This window comes from Zophobas morio, unplaced genomic scaffold (genome assembly GCF_036711695.1).
Source record: "Zophobas morio isolate AGI-343-1 ecotype UQ-CSIRO unplaced genomic scaffold, CSIRO_AGI_Zmor_V1 ptg000014l, whole genome shotgun sequence".
Lineage (NCBI taxonomy): Eukaryota > Metazoa > Arthropoda > Insecta > Coleoptera > Tenebrionidae > Zophobas > Zophobas morio.
In genome coordinates this window covers 11,778,472-11,803,033 of record NW_026972119.1, presented here as the reverse complement: position 1 = coordinate 11,803,033, position 24,562 = coordinate 11,778,472, and the positions used below count along the sequence as shown (strand labels likewise).

At 30.9% G+C, this 24,562-nt stretch overlaps 2 protein-coding genes across 3 annotated transcripts in view; both read right to left on the bottom strand.

The window, feature by feature from the left end:
* The window catches only part of LOC135129278 (exostosin-2), a 29,108-nt gene extending 15,801 nt beyond the window's left edge, over nucleotides 1-13,307 (bottom strand). The window contains exons 1-2 of the mRNA XM_064056437.1: nucleotides 12,586-13,307; nucleotides 3,305-3,517 (exon numbers count right to left, since the gene is read on the bottom strand). Coding sequence (XP_063912507.1) covers nucleotides 3,305-3,517; nucleotides 12,586-13,118 — 746 coding nt within the window. The 5' untranslated portion in view covers nucleotides 13,119-13,307. The remainder of the gene's footprint in view (nucleotides 1-3,304; nucleotides 3,518-12,585) is intronic.
* Nucleotides 13,308-13,721: 414 nt separating this feature from the next.
* On the bottom strand, nucleotides 13,722-24,137 carry LOC135128982 (zinc finger C4H2 domain-containing protein). 2 transcript variants are annotated; one of them, XM_064056063.1, is made up of 5 exons: nucleotides 23,969-24,137; nucleotides 23,739-23,910; nucleotides 23,509-23,687; nucleotides 14,157-14,393; nucleotides 13,722-14,058 (listed from the first exon to the last, which is right to left on the bottom strand). In XM_064056063.1, the coding sequence occupies exons 1-5, from the start codon at nucleotides 24,028-24,030 to the stop codon at nucleotides 13,926-13,928; spliced, it is 783 nt and encodes a 260-aa protein (XP_063912133.1). In that variant the 5' UTR covers nucleotides 24,031-24,137; the 3' UTR covers nucleotides 13,722-13,925. The 2 variants fall into 2 exon arrangements, with proteins under 2 accessions (XP_063912133.1, XP_063912131.1); XM_064056061.1 differs by having other exon boundaries at nucleotides 14,139-14,393; nucleotides 23,969-24,136.
* Between the last annotated feature and the right edge of the window lie 425 nt (nucleotides 24,138-24,562).

The following is a 24,562-nucleotide window of genomic DNA, read 5'->3' as shown; positions in this document are numbered from 1 at the left end:
TTTTTTGATCATTTTATTAAAAATTTCATTTTCAATCCGAATTTTTCGAAAATCTTGTTGGAGGAGCATTAACAATTTATATTTTTTGAATCAGCTCGTGGAGATATATACCAAAGAATTCTTCGAAGCAATTAAAAAAATCTCAGTTTTTAAATATCCTGATTTTTTGGCTGTTTCTCGAAAGTTCGAGATGTTTAAAAACAATCATTTTCAAATCAAAGTTTTCGAAAATCTTGATCCAAAGAATTTTTCCGTATGTGAATTTCATTTTAAAACTGAAATTTTCGAAAAAGTTGTTCGAGGAGTATTGACAATTTATATTTTTCACATTAGTTCGTCGAGATTTATATGGAAGATTTTTTTGAAAATTTTTGGGCACTATTTAAAAAGTCTCAATTTTTCAGTATCTTGAACTTTTGACCCTTTCTCGAAATTTCAAGATAGTTAAAAAAAATCGTTTTCAAATTGACGTTTTCGAAAATCTTGGTCCAGGATCATTGACACTTTTATATTTTTCGAATCAGTTTGTTGAAACTTTAATCCTCGGTTTTTTTGAGGACTTTTAGACAAGTCTACAAAAATCTAAATTTTTCAATACACTATCTTTTTTTGACCTTTCGGGATATCTAAAAAAAATATAATTTTCAAACCGAATTCTTCGAAAAACTTGTTCGGAGCAGCATTAAGAATTTGTTTTTCGAATCAGCCCATCAAGATTTATATCAAAGAATTTTTCGCGGATTTTTAAGCAATATTTCAAGAATCTCAGTTTTTCAAGATCATAAATTTTTTACCGTGTCTCGAAATTTCCAATTCCATTTTCAAATCGAAGATTTCGAGAACTTTGGTTGTCGAGAGCTTGATCTCCGAATTTTTTGCGGACTTTTAGACAACTTTTCAAAAATCTCAATTTTTCATTATACCTAGCCTCCATGTGAAAATTTTTTAGAGCTTTCGAAATTTCTAAAAGTTTTCAAACCGAATTTTTCGAAAAACTTGTTCAGGTAGCATTAACAATTTTTGTTTTTGGAACCAGCTCATCGAGATTTATATCAAAGATTTTTTTTACCGTTTTTCGAAATTTCGAGATATTTAAAAAATCTCATTTTCAAACCGAATTTTCCGAGAAACTTTTTCGGAGCAACGTTAACAATTTGTTTTTCGAATTAGCCCATCAAGATTTACACCAAATCATTTTTTGAGGATTTTTAAGCAATTTTTCAAGAATCTCAGTTTTTTAACTGCCTGAATTTTTTTATCCGTTCTCGAAATTTTGAGACATTGAACAAAATTTCGTTTCGAAATCGAACTTTTCGAAAATTTTGGTCCAAAATCCTTGAAAATGTATGTTTTCGAATCAGCTAGTTGCGAGTTTTATCTCCGATTTTTTTGAGAATTTTTCAGAAATCTCAATTTTTAAATTTCCTTAATTTTTTGACAGTTTCTAGGAATTTCGAGGTATTTAAAAAATTCACTTCCAAATCGAAGTTTTCGAAAATCTTGGTCTGAAACCTTTGACATGTTATGTTTTTTGAATTAGTTTGTGAAGACCTGTATCTCTGATTTTTTTGAGAATTTTTACACAAGTTTAAAAAAAAATCTATTTTTCGTTATAGTATGAATGTTTTCGAATCAGCCCGTCCAAATCTACAAAATCCCAGAATTTTTTAAGGATTTTTAGGCAATTTTTCAATATTGCTCCCATATGAATATTTTTTAGTTTTCGAAATATCTAAAAATTGAGTTTTCTAACCGACTTTTTCGACAAACTTATTCAGAGAGCGTTAACAATTTATGTTTTTCGAATCAGCTTGTTGAGACCTTAACCTTAGAATATTTTGAGAATTTTTTAACAATTTTTCAAAAATCGCAAACTTTCAATACATCTAATGAATGTTTTCTCTAAATTTCCAGATATCTGAAAAAATGTCACTTTAAAACCATTCGTGGAGTAATAATAAATTTATGTTTTTCGAATCAACTCGTCGAGATTTATATCAAAGAATTTTTTGAGGATTTTTAAGCAATTAATTTTTTTATCGTTTCTAGAAATTTCAAGATATAAAAAAAAATCATTTTCAAATCGAAGTTTTCGAAAATTTTAGTCAAGGATCCGACACATTATGTTTTTCACATCAGCTCGTCAAAATCTTTATCCCTGAATTTTTTAAGAGTTATTAGACAATTTTTCAAAAAGCTCAATTTTTCAGTATTGCCTAATATTTTTTGATAACAATTGTATTACATTTATGTGTTATTTTTCAGCCTTAATTTTTCTCACAGCCCGAATTTGAACATTTATTTTCGAAGTGTGCAGTCCTAAAGCGAAGTGTTTACTTTACTGATAATAATATGTCCTGTAAAGGATGTGATCAGGATACAACATATTTTACCCTGCGAGCATGATATGTGTTGAAGCTCTTGAATCCCGTAACATAACAATGCCGAAAATTAGAAGAGCTCGATCGCCTTGATCAGAGACATTACTCAATAACCATGAGCTTTGGTTTTGTTCGTATTTAAATTATTTTTGTAACATATGATTTGAATAAGTTCCTTCAGAGTTATTTCAGAGAAGGAAGAATAAAACGATTTGCGCTCCATATTTTGAATTTTGATTTATGGTCATTTTGGCACCTTGGGGTTCACCAATTTTCAATTGAACGCATTTTGCCATCAAAATAGTGTTAAAGGTGCAGATTTTGGAGTACAAATGTTTGCGAAATCTAGAATTATTATAATTTAAGTGCGTATTTAGACTTTCCACAACTTTATTGACGCGGATTTTTAATATAAGCAGCGAACATAAAAACAATGTTGCACATGCAAGTTCCTCGGGTCAGCCGGTCAGAATTCTTCCTTTAACGTTTACGGTTTTCTCGTTCATAACTGGATTTGCAGTTTTCGCTGCAAGCAATTTGAATAGTTGCTAGTGTCCACTAGCTAGTTTGTAAGCATTCTTGTCCCATTTAATCCCATATCTCGTATTTACAAGGGATGTTTTAAACCCTATGGTCCTAAAATCCAAAGTCCGACCCAGTGTTAATTAGTACGCATGGTTCGATTTGCGCTGCGTGACTGAAAAGGCGTACAGAAAACTACCGAAATGTTGAGACATGAATCATTGTGTTTAAGAGGTAGACATGAATAGTAATTATTTGAAAATTCTTGAACGAATGGTTTCCACAATGGGGGCAAACACAATCAACGACCCATTCTTGAAGCAAATTTTTTTCCACATAAATATGTATATTTTTCCGAAAACTCTCTACAACATATATCGTACAAGCAAAGATGGATTTACCTTTTACGATGAAGATTTTTCTGCGTTACTCCCATTTCTAAAATGGGACTGAATAACGGTATCGAAACGTCGAAATTCACCCTAAACGAATATCTGTCGAAATCGGCTCCGGCAATCAGGGCCTTGCCAGTATCTAACTCTATTACAGACGGAAAGTCGGGGGCGCTGCCGGATATCATGTTGAAAATGAGATGATTTTCTCCGTAATTCCAACTGAAACAAAAAGACATACTTTATTTGGCGTCTATGCTTTAAAATGTGTGCATTAAGTCCTTGAAAATAAATCCACTATGATAGATGGTGGTGTCGACTGAGACAAAACATCGATCATTCCGGAAAATGATATTCAAGTCTGCAGTGCTGACGTCAATTGAATAAAAACAACGGTTAAAGTGTTATTGTTTAATGCAACAAACCGCAATATTTTTACTGTTTCAGCATGCAAAGGATTGGTGAAACTATGGATTCAAGGTTAAAAGTCGTATCTGCAACAGTAAAATATTTTACAATAGCATAATTGAGTAAAGTTACTAAGTAAGAATTTGTTTTCGCAGTAATCTTGATTTTAAATTTCTGTCGATAAGGTTTGGGGTTTGAGGTTTGGTGAATTTCTGACCACATTTTTATAATTGTGTTTTCACATGCAAAACCTTGTACTATTATATAGTTGGAAGTTACTATACGGCGATAAGGTGTGGTGAAAATTCCGGTACGAAATATCTTATCAGAAAAACCGACGTACAAAAAATATCAATAAAATTACCACACCGTTTTGCTGTGGCCCCAAATTTGGTTACTACATAAAATCCAATTAAGGAATAATAAGTGAAATTATCAGGACTAAAGCCACAGTTCCTCGTATGCAAAAAATGCCAGCTATAATAAATTTACAATCGCGACAAGTTTATTTAACGACAATTTAATGCTTTGGTCAATGTTTGTTAGTGGAGACGCTAGACTTTATAGTTGGCGATAAAAAGTTTTCATTGTGAACACAGTTTATTTTATTTGTGGTATAGTAAGTGATCACAAAAATATACAAGCTCGATTTAAAATTTATTGAATAACATTCCGAGAATTTATAAGCAGGAAAGAATGCACATATGATTATGTATACATTTGTATTTTTATTTTTAGTTATAAGGTGGTATTTCCTGAACCGATATTATTACGATAAATATTGCAAATTTCTTTGCCAAGCAGTAAAATTTATTTGTGTACTGTAGCCTAAAGTTAACGCACCTTCCCAGTAGTTTTGAATATTGAATAATCAGCAAAATATGGGGTGATTTTTTAAATTTCTGCTCTAGTTGGACATGACACATAATGAAACAAAAAGTGACATTCATTAAATTTTTGTAACCTCAAGTAATTCTCAAAAATGAAAATACGTATATTATCAAAGTACAAACAACCTGTCAGGCTACATTTTGTTATCATTTTTTGAGATGATGTCATTTCTGGAGACATAAATAAATAAATTATAATTGTTTTGTAATCATTAAATCAATGTTAGTTCTAAGACAAATTGCAAAATTACACTCTACAAACATTATTTTACTATAATAATCCGTATAAATACGTCAAGAATATTATTAAACCACATGGAAAGCACCCGGTCATTAAATTAATTACAAGCTCTTCTTCGAAATCCTGCGCAATCAAACAATTCGACCAGTACTCATGTCTGGCACAGATTCCATTTAATTAGTCTGTCTGACATACTTAAATTAAAGCCTAAATATTGGAGCAATGAAAACATGAAAAAACGCTTCTGAATATTATACTCTTTTTTAACATTGCATTAAAAAAATTACTTCAAACTTGACGGAAGTATTTTAATTGTGGAAAAGAAGGGGACTGGTAATTATTTTTTCAATAAAACTTAAAAAAAAAAATAAAATTTATACAGCACGAAGTGAATTCGTGAGGACTATTACACGAGAAAACCAAACTGGCGCTCCCTCGTAAATGACCTAGTTTAGGCATAATTGTTGCAACTTGTATAAACGGGTTTCTTTAACTTCTGCTAAAAAGTAAAACTAGTTCCATTGTCCTGCGAGCAGAACTGAAGTAAAATAATGCAACGAAATGAATATGCGTTGACTGTGGGTGTTTTTTTTCAACAAAATGTTATAAAATTTGATTTACGTTTTATGGCGCCAAAGTTGAATGAAAAAACTTGATTAAATAGGTACTTTTGAAAAACAAAATAATGAAAATGCACTTCGTTTTCTATCGTTTGTAAAGGGGTGCCCACATAATTCAATTTTTCGAACTTTTAATGTATTCTACAGAATGACTAAACAAACGTCAAAGGAATTTTATTTTGGCAAATATCCCAGTTTTCTTATACTAAATATGTACCTAAAAACCGTTTCATTTAATATATTTTCCCAATATGCACGGATTTGTTGACACATAAATAAGATAAAGTTTTTTGTAGTTTAATTTACCTTGAAGGATGGTAAACATCCGATAAGTTTTGATGAATATGGTATATACAAATAATACTTTCTTAGAAAATCACGTTTATGTTGCTCAAATCCACACGTGTTTTTTAGATACAGAGTTCATATTATTATCATTATAGTTCGGCACATTTGCTTGGTGTGTATTTGTTATTATTTTTAATTTTTTATGTTGTTTTTGTATTTATTTTGAAAATGAAACTTCGTTAAAATCAGAAAATCGAAAAATCGGAAAAACAGAAAAAGCTACACAGGAAAGTAGAAAATTCAAAAATCAAAAATCGAAAATTCAAGAAATCGAAAATAGAAAAATTTTAATTTCGAAAAACTGAGAAATCAAAAAATCAAAAAACCCAAAATTCAAGAAATCTAAAAGTAAAAAATACCTCTAAAAATTAGGGGTTGGAAAAATTAAAAAATCGAAAATTCGAAAAATTGAAAACTCGAGAAAACGAAAACTTGAAAAATTGAAGTCTAAAAACAGAAACATACTGAAAATCGAAAAATCAAAAAAAGAAAAATTTAAATTCTACGTATCAAATATTCCAAAAATTGAAAAACTGAAAGTTCGATTGTAATGTAATTTTATTAACGGTTAATACACCTTTACATAAATTTATATGTACCTAAAGCATACAGATATTAAAAAGATTCGTCAAATATTCGAAAAATCGAAAATTCGAAAAGTCCAAAACTCGAAAAACTGAAAACTTGAAAAGTAGAAAAACTGAAAATTCTATAAATTGAAACATGGAAAAATCGAAAAATGAAAATCAAAAATTAAAAATAGAAAAATATAAATTGTATCAATCAAATATTCGAAAAATCAAAAAGCTGAAAAATCTAAAATTAATGAATTCGAAAATTCGAAAACTTGAAAGGTAAAAAAAAATGAAAGGTCTAAAAATTGAAGCATGGAAAAATCGCAGAATTGAAGATCGATGAATCAAATATTTGAAAAATCGAAAGTCGAAAATTCGAAAACTCGAGATATCGAAAAATTGAAAATTAAAAAAACAGAAAAATCTAAAAATTGAAGCGTGAAAAAATCGAAGAATCGAAAATCGGAAAATTAAAAGTAGAAATATCTAAATTCTATGAATCAAATATTCGAAAAATCGAAGCTTCAGTGTCGAAAAATGAAAAAATTGTAAAATTGAAAATTCAATCAGTTGAAAATTCAAAATCTCGAAAAATCGAAAGTCAAAAAACCGAAAATTCGAAAAATCGAAAACTTGAAAAGTAGAAAAATTGAAAATTCCAAGAACTGAAACATGGAAAAATCGAAGAAATGAAAATCAAAAATCAAAAATAGAAAAATATAAACTCTATGAATCAAATATTCAAAAAATCAAAACTTCAGAGTCGAAAAATCGAAAAATTGAAAAATCGAAAATTGAAACAGTTGAAAAATCGAAAATCCAAAAATCGATGAATCAAATATTTGAAAAATCGAAAATCGAAAATTCGTAAATCAATTAAACTGAAAAAATCGAAAATTCGGAAAATCGACAACTCGAGAAATCGAAAACTTGAAAATTAAATAAATGGAAAAGCTAAAAATTGAAGCATGAAAAAATCGAAGAATCGAAAATTGAAAAATCAAAAGTAGAAATATCTAAATTCTATGAATATTCGAAAAATCGAAGCTTCGGAGTCGAAAAATCAAAAAATTGGAAAGTCGAAAATTCAATCAGTTGAAAATTCAAAATCTCGAAAAACTGAAAAATCGAAAATTCGAAAAATCCAAAACTCGAAAAGTACAAAAATTGAAAATTCTAAGAATTGAAACATAAAAAAATTGAAGAAATGAAAATCAAAAATCAAAACTAGAAAAATATAAACTCGATAAATCAAATATTCAAAAAGTCAAAACTTCAGAGTCGAAAAATCGGAAAATTGAGAAATCGAAAATTGAAACAGTTGAAAAATGGAAAACCCGTAATCGATTAAACTGAAAAAATTGAAAATTTGGAAAATCGAAAACTCGAGAAATCGAAAACTTGAAAATTAAAAAAATGGAAAAGCTAAAAAGTGAAGCATGAAAAAATCGAAGAATCGAAAATCGAAAAATCAAAAGTAGAAATATCTAAATTCTATGAATCTTCCAAAAATTGAAGCTTCGGAGTCGAAAAATTGGAAATTCGAAAATTCAATCTGTTGAAAATTCAAAATCTCGAAAAATCAAAAAATGGAAAATTAGATTAGCCAAATATTCGAAAAATCGAAAGTCAAAAAACTTAAAAATCGAAAACTTGAAAAGTAGAAAAATTGAAAATTCTAAGAACTAAAACATGAAAAAATCGAAGAAATTAAAATGAAAAATATAAATACTATGATTCAAATATTTGAAAAATCAAAACTTGGGAGTCGAAAAATCGAAAATTGAAACAGTTGAAAACTCGAAAATCCGAAAATCGATGAATCAAATACCTATTTGAAAAATCGAAAATCGAAAACTTGAAAATTAAAAAAAAATGCAAAAGTCTAAAAATTGAAGCAAGAAAAAATGGAATAATCAAAAATCGAAAAATCAAAAATAGAAATATCTAAATTCTATGAATCAAATATTCGAAAATCGAAAATTCGAAAAATTGAAAACTCGAGAACACGAAAATCTGAAAAGTAAAAAAATTTAAAAGTCCTAAAACTGAAACAAGGAAAAATCGAATAATTGAAAATCGAAAAATTAGAAATAGAAAAATCTAAATTCTATGAAGCAAATATTCCAAAAATCGAAACATCGGTGTCGAAAAATGGAAAAATTGAAAAATCGAAGATTCGAAATTTCGAAAACTCGAGAAATCGAAAACTTTAAACTAAAAAAATTGAAAATTTTAATAACCGAAACAATGGAAAAATCGAAGAATTGAAAATCAAAAATCAAAAATAGGAATATTTAATTTCCGTGAATCAAATATTCGAAAAATCGCACAATCAAAAATTCGATGAATCAAACATTCCAAAAATTCAACCTTCGAAGTCGAAAAATCGAAAAATTGATAAATCCAAAAATTTAAAAATCGAAAATTCAGAGTCAAAAATTCGAAATCTCGTAAAATTGAAAAATGAAAAATTCGATTAGCCAAATATTCGAAACATCGAAAATCGAAAGACAAAAAACCGAAAATTCGAAAACTTGAAAAGTAGAAAAATTGAAAATTCTAAAAATTGAAACATCGAAAAATAGAAAAATGAAAATCAAAAATTAAAAATAGAAAAATATAAATTCTATCAATCAAATATTCGAAAAATCAAAACTTCGGAGTCGAAAAATCGAAAAATTGAAAAATCTAAAATTAATGAATCAAATACATATTCGAAAAATCGAAAAATCGAAAACTCGAGAAATCAAAAACGTGAAAAGTAAAAAAATTGAAAAGTCGAAAAATTGAAGCCAGGAAAAATGGAAGAATCGAAAATCGAAAAATCAAAAATAGAAACAATTAAAATCTATGAATCAAATATTAGAAAAATCGAAAAATTGGAAAATCGAAATTCGGTTAATCAAATAATGTATTTAAAAATTCGAAACTTGAAAGTAAAAAAAATCGAAAATTCGATGAATCAAATACTTATTTGAAAAATCGAAAATCGAAAATTCGAAAAATTGAAAACTCGAGAACACGAAAATCTGAAAAGCAAAAAAATTTAAAAGTCGTAAAACTGAAACAAGGAAAAATCGAATAGTTGAAAATATTAAAATTAGAAATAGAAAAATCTAAATTATATGAAGCAAATATTCCAAAAATCGAAACTTCGGTGTCGAAAAATGGAAAAATTGAAAAATCGAAGATTCGAAATTTCGAAATTTCGAAAACTCGAGAAATCGAAAACTTTAAACAAAAAAAATTGAAAATTTTAATAACTGAAACATGGAAAAATCGAAGAATTGAAAATCAAAAATTAAAAATAGGAATATTCAATTTCGATGAATCAAATATTCGAAAAATCATACAATCAAAAATTCGATGAATCAAAGATTCCAAAAATTGAACCTTCGAAAGCGAAAAATTGAAAAATCCAATAATTTAAAAATCGAAAATTCAAACAGTCAAAAATTCGAAACATCGAAAATCGAAAGTCAAAAAACCGAAAATTCGAAAACTTGAAAAGTAGAAAAATTGAAAATTCTAAAAATTGAAACACGGAAAAATAGGAAAATCAAAATCAAAAATTAAAAATAGAAAAATATAAATTCTATTAATCAAATATTCGAAAAATCAAAACTTCAGAGTAGAAAAATAAAAAAACTGAAAAATCTAAAATTAATGAATCAAATATTCGAAAAATCGAAAATTCGAAAACTCGAGAAATCGAAAACTTGAAAAGTCGAAAAATTAAAGATGGAAAAAGGAAGAATCGAAAATCGAAAAATCAAAAATAGAAATATCTAAAAACTATGAATCAAATATTCGAAAAATCGAAAAATTGCAAAATCGAAAATTCGATTAATCGAATATGTATTCAAAAAATCGAAAATTGAAAATAAAAAAATCTGAAATTCTAAAAATCGAAAATCCGACGAATCCAATATTCGAAAAATTGATAAGTCGAAAAATCGGAAAATTCGGAAAATCAAATATTTGAAAAATCGAAAAATTAAAAAATTCGAAAGATCGAAAAGCGAAACCTAAAAATCCTTTCTACAAAATTTTAAAGTGTTTGCATCACGTTTCAGCATTCATTTTTCAGTAAAATTCTGTGATGCAGTCATCAATTTTTTTGGTAGGTAAACGGATAAATTTTGAATACGGATTCACCTTATGACAACCGTAACAACATATTTGCAAGATTTTAGAGCATTCGGTTTTGCAATTTCAAAGTTAAAAGTGTTGTCATACAATTAATTTTTATTTTTTTCCACAGATCTGTATGCCTAGTATAATATCAATATCTCAACACGGATTCATAAATTACACATCTCGGAGCATTCGGTTTTGCAGTTTTTTTTTTTTTGCAAAGTGGACGCTTAATTACGTACTTTACTAGACAATAAAAATTATAATAGTAAACAAAAACAAGGTAGATTCATAATCCACAAGTACATTATTTTATAAAATTTAAATATTCTCGACTTCGACAAGACGATTAGCGGATGTATGTATATAACCACGTGTATAAATATTTAGATATTTATAGCAAGTTTTGCACAAAATTCAGAATGTTTTGATCAAAATCTACTGAAGTTAGCTATTCAACGATTTATTTATGATAAAAGGAAGTATAATCCTTTTTATAATTCCAGCATTAGGTTTGATATTTTACTATTTCCTGCGCCTTAAGATCACTATCTCAGTTTCCGTTTTAAAATTATTAACTGTAAGTACATTGTAGCCAACACTCGTACACAATACGTGATTTATGTGACTTTTTGCTTTATTTTCTCTACTAAAGCATTAACACTAAAACGTTTTCTGTTTTACAATTCCAATTTAAAAAATAACTGGTTATTATTTACTCATTATTTCCCTTGAAATACAAAAAAAAAAACATAATAATTATGTGAAGATACGTTATTAATAGTTCCTGAATGGGAAAAGCATAGGTGAGACCTTGGAATGCGTCGTACTCCACTGCAGTTGCATCATATTTGTGCGTTGTATTTGCTCACTGTATAACTAAATCAACAAATGCAGATAAATAAATGTGTAAATATGAATACAATTAATAAAATGTGACCGCTCAGCGTAGATTCGGTTAGGTATTCAATCTTCATTTTAAAAATAGTTGCATTTTAAAATTTAACCATCGACCTAATTACCTAATTAAACTGTTTGTTCCCGATAACTACAACAAATAAATTTATCAAAACGCAAAAGCGTCGACTGGTAATCGATTATTTTATTTTATTTTTTATTAGTTCGTTGTCATATTTTAACTCATTTCAAATTTTTAAAGTACCAGGAAAATTATTAGGTCGAGACACCTAATAACTTTACCTACAATTATGTTTTTATTCTTGATATTTTTTTTAATGGTTAAGTAGTGCACAAGCAACAGAAATATTTTTCAAATTATGTGCACACATATTCGGTACATTTACATGGTTTTTTTGCTGTCGAGATAAATAATCCTATCGGAATCATACACCATAAACTATGGTGCTTATCACATGGAGTAACATGAGCACGACGGATTACAATACACATAAAAACTGTGCAAACTCATAATAAATTTAAATTTCCGTCCACATATGCATGACAGTCACCACAGGATTATCTTTGCTTCTATAATTGAGAAAAACCATTCACGTCCGCTTAATTTCATTTCAGAGTAAAACTACGCCAACCATCGTTAATACTTATCCCGACATCCTTCAAAGAACAGTTTAAAAATAGCACAATGCAAAAAATTGATCTTGTTTACAGATTTACACAAAGAACAGACCTGAACAAACGTACGAAAGCTATAATTATCACATGAAACGACAACGTTTCTTAATGTGTGAATAAATATTTATTCAGATTTTGTAATGAATAAAAAATGACTTAATGCTCTCATAAATCAGTGCAAGACGTTGCTAAACCGTTGTGCAGCAGTTTTGGCGATAAAAACTTCAACAATGTCAATAAATTTAATTGCCTACAAAATTAGTTCAATTAAAAGATTGATGGGCTCTAATTTATCAGCTTGACAGGGTCAATGATTTCACAACACTGCATACACTGTAATTAAAAGGGAAACAAGGTTACTGTCTCCCACTAAATTAGTAATGATAAAATTACACTGGAATTACTATTTACAAATAAATAATGTTGTTTGTCTGTTGTGATGAAAGCCTATCATAAAATAACAAATTCTACTCACAAAGGCAAGCTGTGTAGAGCTCTTGAAGTGAGATTTGGCCTGAGTCTTTCCTGATTTAAAGTGTCAATAGATGGAATGAAAATGCATGCTTCGTGAGGATTCGCAGTGTAGTATTTGGAATTGACCACAGCCTGTAGCAGCGTTAAATATTCTTTAGACATGAGTTCAGTCGCAGAAAATCCCTCCTCATCCACATATTTCCGTGGAGGATACACGTACACGGCAATTCTGTCATGACCCGTGCGTCCACACCTGTAGATGTTGAAGCAGTCCCAATGGGTACATTCTGGATTTCTGGGCAACAATGCAATATTAGTCCTTAATCTAAATTCAGGCAAGCTTCGAATGTGTGTGAGCGAGATTTTCTTGAAATTCGAGGATTCGTCACGAATGCTGATACGTAGTCTTGAAAGAACAGTGAATGTGGTCACGATTAAAATCAGAAACACACCGAAAAAGAAATTTTTGTATAAAGACGTTTTGTGGGTGTAATTGTACACTTTTGATATTGTGATTTTTGTGGGTATAGTCATTTTAGAGTGGAGGTTAACACTTGAGTTTGATGCGGCCCCTCGTCAAATACATGGCACAATTTGTTTGGATAGGGTTTCTGATACACTCGCGTTATTTTAAGTCATGTTTGGCGTAAGTTTGACATTTCAACAATAAACATTTCTTTGGAGGTTAGAAGGATTGATTGCCAGTGCGCCACTCTAGCACGATTGTGGCTAAATTTCCCCAATCAAAAGTAGAAGAGGGGGACGAGAAAGTAAAACACGTCACTGAAACAGAGAACACTGCCGCGGCAAAAAGAGCAAGAAAGATAGCGATATATCACGTGCAACAAATTTGGTAACACTAATATAGTAACTAGCAATTTATCTCTGCAACCAATATAACTAGTTGCAAAAGCTAGAATTATCTATAATGATGGTGTATGATTGGTTGCATACGGAAAATGTTATGTATTTTTCACCGTAGAAATTAAATTGTCTAAACCCTTAATCTATAATTATAAATTACAAACTCAGTTAAAAGCTTTGGGTTCGGAGAACTCCGTATAGGACCCCATAAATCCTGAATTTACCGTTTGTGGGTGGGTATCAATGAACCAATGAAATTATGCACCTTACATGTTCAGTCCACAAAATTTTTTTTTCGTTTAAAAACTCTTTACATTAAACAATTATTAAAATACAAGCATACACTAACTGTAAATACTAAACATACTTACTCTTAAATAAAAAAAACTCTAAAAAAGTACTACTATAAATGGGATATTCAAGCCTGCCTAAGTACACAATAGGTACACAAAATAAACTGTCAAACACTCAAATCTTTTAGTGGTCCTTCTTTTTTGGCTTCTTTGGATTCCTAGACCTAGATTTAGCTTTACACAGTGGACAAATAGGCGCATTTCTGTGAATTTGTTGATGACAGCTTAGGCAAGACTTCATTGGCGGCGGCTGTTGCCTGCAACATTAAACATATGAGTGTAGCAGCTGAGTTTAAATGTGGTGTATAAAAGAAGTTTAATAGAGAATCAAGAGCACCTCAGATTAAGGTCGGACCTGAATGTAGGAGTTGGTCCTGTGTGTGGCGAAGGCGGTAATCCCCCAGGACGGCCCGGCTCTGGTTTATTTGTCACTAGTCTGAGAGGATTCGGAGGCGGCAAAAATGTAGGCGGCAGAGGTGGCGCTAGTGAGCTCGTCGAACTTTCGTTTGGTTGTATTGGACGAGTCCAGTCGCTTGACTTGTTGTAAGTTTGTGATTGTGTTTTGTTTGAATTGTAGAGCTGGGAAAAGCGCCTAGAAGACGTAGCAATATTATAATTTTCACACATACAATAAAAATATATTAATTATGGTTTGATCATTAATATCCTAAATGCAGTCAGGGTAAGGTGGCCGTGTCTTGTTTTATTTAAATGCCGTTAGATGTCTCTGACCGCAGTCCTCCAAAGAGGAAGAAAGTATTGATCCCAGAGATATGGTAGAAATATTTTCATATTTGGGTGGGCAAATTCGGTCACCCGGTCATCAAATATCGTTCATTTCATTCACTTCGTTCTTAGTCATTCATGGATGTGTTGATGAATTCATGATATTCGGTCAACATTTTAGTTTCCCTTTTCCTTGGACACATCAACGAAATAAATTTCTGTATTCAATAAAAAAAGTTGGTCCAAGGTACTTCGACAGAAGTTCCCTCGCCCTTGAAGTACACTCCAACAAATTCCGTTTCTTTGAAAAATTATAATTTTAGAAAATTTGTGTTTTCTAATAACCTTTATATAATAAAAACCAGTGGTGTAAATGACACCTCGAACCCCCAACGGAAAAGAGTGTATTATTATCAGTGTACATACTTAACTTCGATTGTTTATATTTATACATCGAAATAATGTCACGTAGAAATTTGTTTAATTTGAATGAGTTGTCTCCTCAAAAGAGAATACTAAAATTATTAATTAAGCCGCAATGGAACAAAATGTTTTGAATATGATTATTATTAAATAAAAACGTGGGTATTCCCACATTTTCTACAAAATAAAAACCAGAGACATAAATAACATTCCTTGTCCTGCAGCACTAGGTAATAGCAATCTGAAGCTCAAGTGTTTATTTATGTTTATACATCGAAAAAATGTAACGTAGAAATTAGTTTGATTTGAATGAGTTTGTCTTCTCAAAACAGGACTAAAATTATTAATTAAACCACAATCGAACAAAATGTTCTCAATATTATAATTCTTATTTTATCATTATTATATAAAGACGTGCGTATTCTTCACATTTTCGAGAAAAAGGGGCGACTCGTTCTTAATTTGACCAATAAAAAAATTGGTCGAAAGTTGTTTCGACAGAACTTCCCCCGCTGCTGAAATACAATGATAATTTTTTTTGAGTCACCCTGTAAACAAAAATCCAAAAATAATAATGGAATGATAAATCACAAGTATAGACTCATCATATTTTGTACAATTTAGATAGGATTTATTCAGAAAAATTTTGGGGTGATTTTTTTTAGGGGGGATGAGCAAATACATTTTGATCAAAAATTTACCATGCTTATGATAACTTTAATAAAACATCAAGATTTCAAAGCATTCGGTTTTGTATATAGCCCCTAAAAAACACAGTATCGTCACCGTGGAGCAAACCTGGCGTAAACTTTACAAAAACAAAAATTACTAACACCATTTGACGACCGTGAAATTTAAAATGGTTTTATGTTGGGTTTAAAGTTTCTAGTTTATGCACAAAATTAGGTTTTTTAATTTGAATAAAATTCAAAAAATGTGTTGATTAGATAAATAATATTAATGAAATATAAAATTTAATGAATAAAATCATATTCAGTAATTAATTTTATTAATTGGCAATTTTAAATCAAACACCAACATTTTTTGTTTATACATTTTTTTACTCATTGAATCACCACTATATACATTTTTTTTTTTGTGAAATTTTGTATCACTTGCCTTGATAGCAAAAAAATTCGGATAAGTAAATACTGGTTTACATTGTTTTTTTAAATTCGACTACACTGACATGCAGTTCTCCCAAGACCGAATCCTAATATTAAATTAAAACACTGTTGAATACAACGACTTTAAACAAGAATAACGTGCACGTCACGACCACGTGACAACCATTTACATGCCGTCAACTCTCTGCTGAATTTAGTTCCAAACCAGGGGAATTTTTTGCGTTACCAACTGCATTTGCTCCAATCGTACAACAATGGATCACCACACTATGTATTTCTAGGGGCTATAGGTTTTGTAGTTCCTGATAAAACAATAAAATAAATTTACGCATTCATTAATTTTTTTGCGTCACCCTGTATATGCAAATCCAAAAAATATGAATGAAATGACAAGTTATAAGTACAGACTCATCATATTCTGTACATTTTAGATAGGATTTATTCGGCAAATTTTTGACCTGACGTCATCAATTTTTTGGAGAGGATAGCAAATACATTTTGACTAAAAATTTATTATGCTCTTTATAACCTTAAAACATCTGCAAGATTTCAACGGATTCGGTTTAGCAGATTCAAAATGAAATCACAAAATGTTGTTTAATGATTCTGATTTTTTTCCAAAAATTTGAACGTTTCGGGTAAAAGCTCAATACGGAATCATAAACTACATGTGTAGCACTATGTTATTTTATACAATTTGAAACCCATTTACTCTGCACAATTTTGAAGTGACGTCATCACATTATTGATGGTGGTATAAACACAGGTGACTCATAAAAATTAATGAATGAGTCAATTTTATTTATTAAATCAGGAACGGTTCACCCCGTTTTCCCGAAAATTTGGGAACAGAGTACTGTAATCATTAGTATTACACTGCACCTATCCAAAGTGATATAAAGTTTGTCCAGAATTATAAGAATTTTATGGACTTCCAACGTTAATTCGTTTTACAGCCCAGGCGTCAATTCTTTTTGTACAGGTAAAGAGCCTGTCAGGGGAAAGCCGAAGTTTTCTGTACCTGAGTTCGCCCCGCTCTTCAGCTGTACAATAAAATTGACAACAGGGCTGTAAAACGAATTAACTTTGGGAGTCCATAAAATTCTTATAATTCTAGACAAACTTTACGTGTTTTTGCAAAAATGTTGACGTCATCACAAAATTTTGTTAAGGAAAAACTCATTTGAAACGTACACCCAGCACGCTTCTTTGCATTTATTTTAATGTTACGTACATATCTTTATTTTAACTTATAAGGGTTCTCATAAAAAAATAAAATTCGCATAACCAAATTTTATAATTTTTTATAACCTTCAACTATTTTTTTTTTGCTTTGTTAATATGTGCAGTTCTAACTGCAATTTGCCCTTTATTTAAGAATGTGAATAAAATTCATTGCTCTTCCGTAGTTTAGTTTTTATACTTAAGTAAATTTCTATACTTTTTATTGGCAGAAATTCTCTTATGTTTCTTTTTTGTATCTACGTGACTTATTAGAACATCCACTAATAAATTATTTGCTAAAGAAAGATCTATGAAGTAATTGTTGAAACTTACTATAGCACCAAGAGGTTAGGGTATATCATGATCTTGAAGAGACATGTTGATGACGGTAGAAAGTACCTCTTACGCGGTTAATTTTAAATCTAGTTACTTCTTCCCATTACATTGCAAGAGCGATTTTGCCGAAGCTGGCATTGTGTTTACAAAACCTTGTAGCCAGGACGTACTCACAATCAGGGTAGTTCACACCAAGATCCCAAAAACCCTAGCGAGGTATACTAGTCCAAAAGCTATAACGTTATATGACCATCATAAAAGTAGTTGACCGCAAATAAATACCCCCTTTGTGTGGTTCGCACTAAGCTTATCGGTTGGCAATAAATCGCCTTCTAAATATTTCTTGCTCACATTTAACAGGGCCGGTTTTCAAAGCGAGTGGTTATTTCGGAACCCTCAGCGGCTGCAGGTAGTATAAAAAAGAAAAGAAATAATGGAGTGGTGGATTTACATATTTAGGGAAAGCCGCCCCTGAACGAAACCTCAACAGGCGGTCGAGCTGCAGTGGACACTTTTCTATTGTAAACAACTTAACTTCAACATAGTGGGATAATTTTATGATGGCCCTATAACCTTATAGCTTTTGGACTACTATACTTTCTATGTCACAAACGAGTGGTGGCTCCCCTTCCCCCCGTAAGAGGTCTGTTGACAAATTCGCTGTATGCACTAACCTAGCCACTATTAAGGAACCTTGGTGTTAAATATATTCTTAATCTACCCTGGACTAGAAATTTTAACAATAATAAAATATCCAAATCTACCAGTTTCTAAGATATTAATCGGCACAATAACATTCATTCTTGCGAATGACTTGTATGATAAACTAAAATAGTTTTACTGCAACAAAAAATTGCAATAAAAAGATGTTTTTTGCAGTTTCGCAAAGACAGGCCCGATCTTTCTGTAAACATTGTGAAAAACTTATTTTGGCAGATTGGGAAAAAATATGGGAAATCTTTCGTACGAATCTATACCTCCTTTCATTATTTCGCTAGGTGAATCTGATTCAGAATCTAAATTTGAAAATGACGGTGATGATACAGATTTTCATAGCGAAATAATGGAAATGGAGTGAATTGTAGTTTGTCGGGGGGTGATATTTTAACGCATCTTTCGTTCTAAATTTACCAAGGTAGTATGTGAAAAACTACCTGATGTACAACAAAATACGTATAATTTTAGTTAGATCATCCACGTTGTTACTTTGCACCAAATTTTAAGCATTTTCATTTTTTTTGGAACTCTTCATGGACCTGGAGAAGGCGTATAGTAACGTTCTTATTAATAAGCGTTTGGAAGTACTTAGTAAAAGCAAATAAGCGCAGTTACGTAAGCATTAGTAATAGCTATATAGATAAATCATTCAATTTAAGAACGGAAAAATGTTTCAGAAGAGCTAAACCCATCAAAGCACTAGAGCAAGGTTGTTGTCTTTTACAACCCTTTTAGTAATCTTAGAAAAGTGAAAAAAGAAGTTGGAAGATACGGAAATAGACTGTCCACAAAGGTCCAAATTTCCATTTCTACGAAGAGTGGGCGAGCAGAACGAACTGATGATTGAGAATTAAAGATAAGATGCTAAATGTGGCATGCGACAATAGTCGTATGTAGAACCCCCATTCATATAAAAACAATGTTTAAGTGAAATTTTAGTGTTTGTTCCTTACATATGAAATAAACACTTACAAAAAGTCGAATAACTGTTTTAAATAGCGTAAAGTATTATGCTTTCTAAGAAATGGATGCCGTTAACTTGGTCATTGCTACTGAAAACTGAAAGTATCGGCAACAATGTTTATATTTCTGGCATATTTTTTAACCTTTAATTTAATAAAACATAACCGAACGAAAAAAGTTCAGGGAATTTTTATTCTTCTGCATCGAATACCAACAAACTCACTAGATTTTCATGGCCAACCCTACTATATAAAGATCGTGAACGGATAATAACTTTAGCCAAGTTTTTGAATTCATTTTGTATGACAGAACTCTTAATCACGTCATGAACAAGATATCTCATTATCAGCATGGTTTTGTTTCAAAAAGATCGACTGTTACGAATCTTGCGTATATTGCACAATTCCTCTGTGAACATCTAGATAGACTGTCAACATGTGCAAATTCCTCCACTGATTAATAGAAGAAGATACTTTTAATAAAGTTTTTATCACAGATTTTAAACTACATATGAAGTTTACTGTTCATATTTATCGTCTAAAATATGTTTGCGAGTTCCTTCTTTTAACTGTCGGGCACATAATTTGTTTCATCTGGAGACAGCAAGAACAAATGCTTTGGTGATGTCACCAGTACATAAAATGGTTGGCTCTTACACATTGATGAAGTCAAATGCAGATGTATTTGCACTAAAAATATCAGATCTCTAATAGTCTCTTAGCACCTAATAATTGAGGTATTGCGGTATTCGAGCTAGGTACATTCAGTATAAACATACCTATACCTGGGCCCAGTAGTGAGAGACAACTGCTGTTATAGTTTATACTTTAAATGTTAAGGTGACGTTGGTCCGTAAATGAGAAAACCTGTTGATCAACTTGATTAATAATAATAATAATAATAACATATATTTTTACTTCCCGAGCGTAAGCAAAGGAAGTACAGTATAACCTCGATAATTCGAATTAATTGGGGATTTGTTTGGATCAGCGAATTTCCCAAAAAGCTGAAAGGGAATTGAACAACAACTTCATACACTACTGAAAACAAATTTCAAGAAATAAACCTTAATTTTCTTAAACAGAAATAAAGTATTCGTAACATTGGAAAAAATATTACTCCGTGACCATAACCACGATATATTTTTGGAATCAACACGTCGGGATCTATATCCCTGAATTTAATCAGAATTTTTAGATAACTTGTTCAAAAATGAAATTTCCCATTATGTATTCGTATTATCTCCATTATGCTAATTTCGACCCATTCTCGACGATTTTCGAAACTTAACTACATACTTCCATGTAGATTTTGGGCCACAGAAGTCACTTCTGGCTTTATTTCAGTGATACCTTGAACCGTTTTTCCAGAATCTTCCATCGAAATATCGTAATTTTCAAAAAATTCGAATTTCACACCGAATTTTCCGAAAATATTGTTCCGTTGCCATAAACATGCTATATTTTTGGAATCAGCACGTCAGGATATACCGTGAGGTTTTTTTTTCCACTGAACATACGATAATTCATGTATGTTGGGTTGCACATTCATCCTCCAATGGATTGATATGGACTTTTAAAAACTGAACATAAGATTCGTAATAATTGAGGAGTAGGCCATGTCAACAATAACATTTGCATTAAAATTTTTGACGAAATTGTTTTAAAAAGGTCAATAACGTAAATTTTCTGTTCTCTAAACTTGTTACAACTTATTACAATACCTTAACATGAAGACAGTGCCAAATGTCAATGGCAATATCTTTGACATAACCCAAATCTCGATCAGATTTTATGTTTAATTTTTAAAAGTCCAAGTCAATCCATTACAAGCAGGTATGCAACCAACTTAACATTAATTATTATGTTCAGAGAACAAAAAACCTCACGGTATATATCTCTGAATTTTTTCAGAATTTTTAGACAACTTTTTCAAAAATGAAATTTTACAGTATGGTAGTATAATTTGCCAAAATAAAACTCCTTTTGATAAATGACCTACTCTTCTAAGAAAAGGTACTAGCCCCGCCCACCCACCCTTTATTTTCTTACAAGAGTAAGTCATCTGTCAAAATCAGTCTTATCTTGGCAAGTATGAGACTGATTTTTGCAAATGACAGATCCTCTAAGAAAATAAGGGTGAGTGGGCGGGGCTAGTACTTTTTAAAATAAGACTGATTTTGGCAGATGACCCACTTTTCCAAGAAAGTAAAGGGTGGGTGGGCGGGGCTAGTACTTTTTAAAATAAGACTGATTTTGGCAGATGACCCACTTTTCTAAGAAAGTAAAGGGTGGGTGGGCGGGGCTAGTACTTTTCCTTAGATGAGTAGGTCATTTGCCAAAATGAGTCTTATTTTGGCAAATACTAGCCTGGCCCACCCGTCTTTTATTTTCCTAGAGGGTAGGTTATTTGGCAAGTACTAGCAAATTTCGACCCATTTTCGACGATTTTCGAAATTTAATAAAGTACTTTTTCTTGTAGATTTTGGGGTACAGAAGTCACTTCCGGCCTCATTTCTTCTATAACTTCAACCTTTTTTCCAGAATTAGTTAATTAATACGATTTTTAAAAATTTCAAAAAATTCAATACAACACGTACAGAAAGATCTTGCGTCATTTTTGCAAGTAGGTGCATGTTTTCAAGTTCAGATCGGAGTTCTTGTTCGGAGTAAAGAGATATCGACTTCAGCTAGCCTCTGTTTTTTTGAATCTGCTAACCCGAATGCTTTGAAATGTTGCAGGTGTTTTAAGGCTATAAAGAGCATCATAAATCTTTAGTCAAAGTATATTTGGTTATCCCCTCCAAAAACTTGATGACGTCAGCTCAAAAGTTTGCTGAATAAATCCTATCTAAAATGTACAAAATATGATGAGTCTGCACTTGTGATCTAACACTCCATTCATATTTTTTCGATTTGTATATACAGGGTGACTCAAAAAAATTAATGAATGCGTGAACTTATTTTATTGATTTACTCAGGAACTACAAAACCGAATGCTTTGAAATCTTGAAGATGTTTTAAAGTTATCAGAAGCATGGTAAATTTTTGATCAAAATGTATTTAGTCGTCCCCGCTGAAAAAATTATGACATCACCCCAAAATTTTAGTGAATAAACCTATCTAAAATGTACAAAATATGATGAGTCTCTTCTTGTGATTTATCGTTCCATTCAAATTTTTTGGATTTGCATATACAGGTGGCTCAAAAAAATTAATGAATGCGTAAATTTATTTTACTGATTTACTGAGGAACTACAAAATCGAATGCTTTGAAATCTTGAAGGTGTTTTAAGGTATATAGGCATGGTAAATGATTAGTTAAAATGTATTTGTTCATCTTCCCTAAAAAATTTATGACGTCATCTCAAAATTTCGCTGAATATATCCTATCTTAAAAGTGCAAACTATGATGAGACAATACTTGTGATTTATCACTACCTTAAAATTTTTTAGATTTGCTTATACGGGGTGTCTCAAAAAAATAATCACTGAGTCAATTTATTTTATCGATTAAATCGAGGATTGCAAAACTGAACACTTTGAAATCTTGCAGACATTTTGAACTTATTGTAAGAATCTTAACTTTTTAATCAAAATGTATCTGTTTATCCAATGTACAAAATATGATCAGACTATACTTGTAATTAATCATTGCATTCATATTTTTTAGAACTGGTTATACAGGGTAACTCAAAAAAATTAATGAATCAGTCAAGTTATTATTGATCAAATTACGAACGAGCCGTGACTTCCAGAGTGAAAGCGAATTTATTGAAATATCCCGTCACAGAACTCTAATGAGAAGAATCTATGACATAAAGACACAGTTCTGAAAGCGAGGAAGTACTGTCTAAATTCTTTAGAACAATTTTTTTATACCCCCGTTATATTGGCAACGCCCACGCATTTCTTGTTAATAATCAGTTTGACATTTTTGGTTAAATAACTGTCAAAGAATTGCAAGGAAAAAATCACCATTATAAAACCAAATATCATGACTTACTTGATGTTTTTTTTTTCAATAATACGACATGTTATAAAATTTAGAAAGAACAAAACCGCAAACGTAGACAAATTGCCACATTTTTCAACAGATGAGCACCATAACTGTGCAAGACACTTCATAGCACAACACATAAAAATATTACACCTTTACTACAAACATGACATAAGTTTTTTTGTTACATACTCTGCTGTGATAGCAGATCCCTCTTCTTCATGCAGCTCAGGGAGACGCTCCAAACCCAGACACTCCCTCCGCAGTCTATCAATTTCATTTTTAAGAGGAACATATTCTTCATGCAGCCGTACTGCATAATTCAAAGATCGTTGCCTACTTTCTTCTGACTGTTTAATGACTCCTTCCATCTAAAAATAAAACATTTCCGTTAACAACCTCTAAAAATTAAATATACTAACAGCGTTGATGTCTGCATGTATCTGCCTCAGTTCTTCTACATGTGACATTTTCTCTTGCAGAAGCAACTCCATTTCTTGTTTGTATTCTGAGAGACATTTCTCCTCTTGATCCTGAGATTCGATTTCAAGAATTAAACGATTCTTAATTTTCTCTAGTTGGATTGTTTTACCACTGAAAGTAATTATTGATTTTTTTTATGTAAACATAAGTATTTTTTAAGTTTACTTACCGAATTTCCTTAACGGCCTCTAATTTCGCGTAAACCGAACGTTCATCTGTGCTGGAAGTCATTTTTTTGGGTTCTTACTGTGTAAATAAACGTGTTTACTTTTGAATTTCCACTATCTGTTCAACCCCTTGTGGTAGCCATTCATCTATTCAAAGGACGTAATCTTGCAAGGAAACATTTAAATAAATGCGGGTTTTTCTAAATTAAACGGGCGAAAAATTTAACGCCGTGGTTTGAAATTAAACTCACAATAATTAACAAAGTTGTGTTTTAGTTGCGGTTAAAATAATTTATAAAAATGATATAATTCACGCTATTTATATCCTTCTAATAATAGTAGCCATAGACGGCTCGTAACTGGCATATGTAAGGGATACAATTTGGTCCGTAATTGGTAATTCATATCGCTAGAACTAACTAATAGCAGAGAACATCGAGAAGCATCAAAGTTTAAATTAAATAACGGTTGAGGACTCCTCGACTTATGTTGGCAACAGTGTTTGGTCGTAACTAGGAATAAAATTAACTACAATAGAAAAAATGTCATAATATTTTTAACGACGCGTTTCGCTTTCAACAAATTGACATTAGATT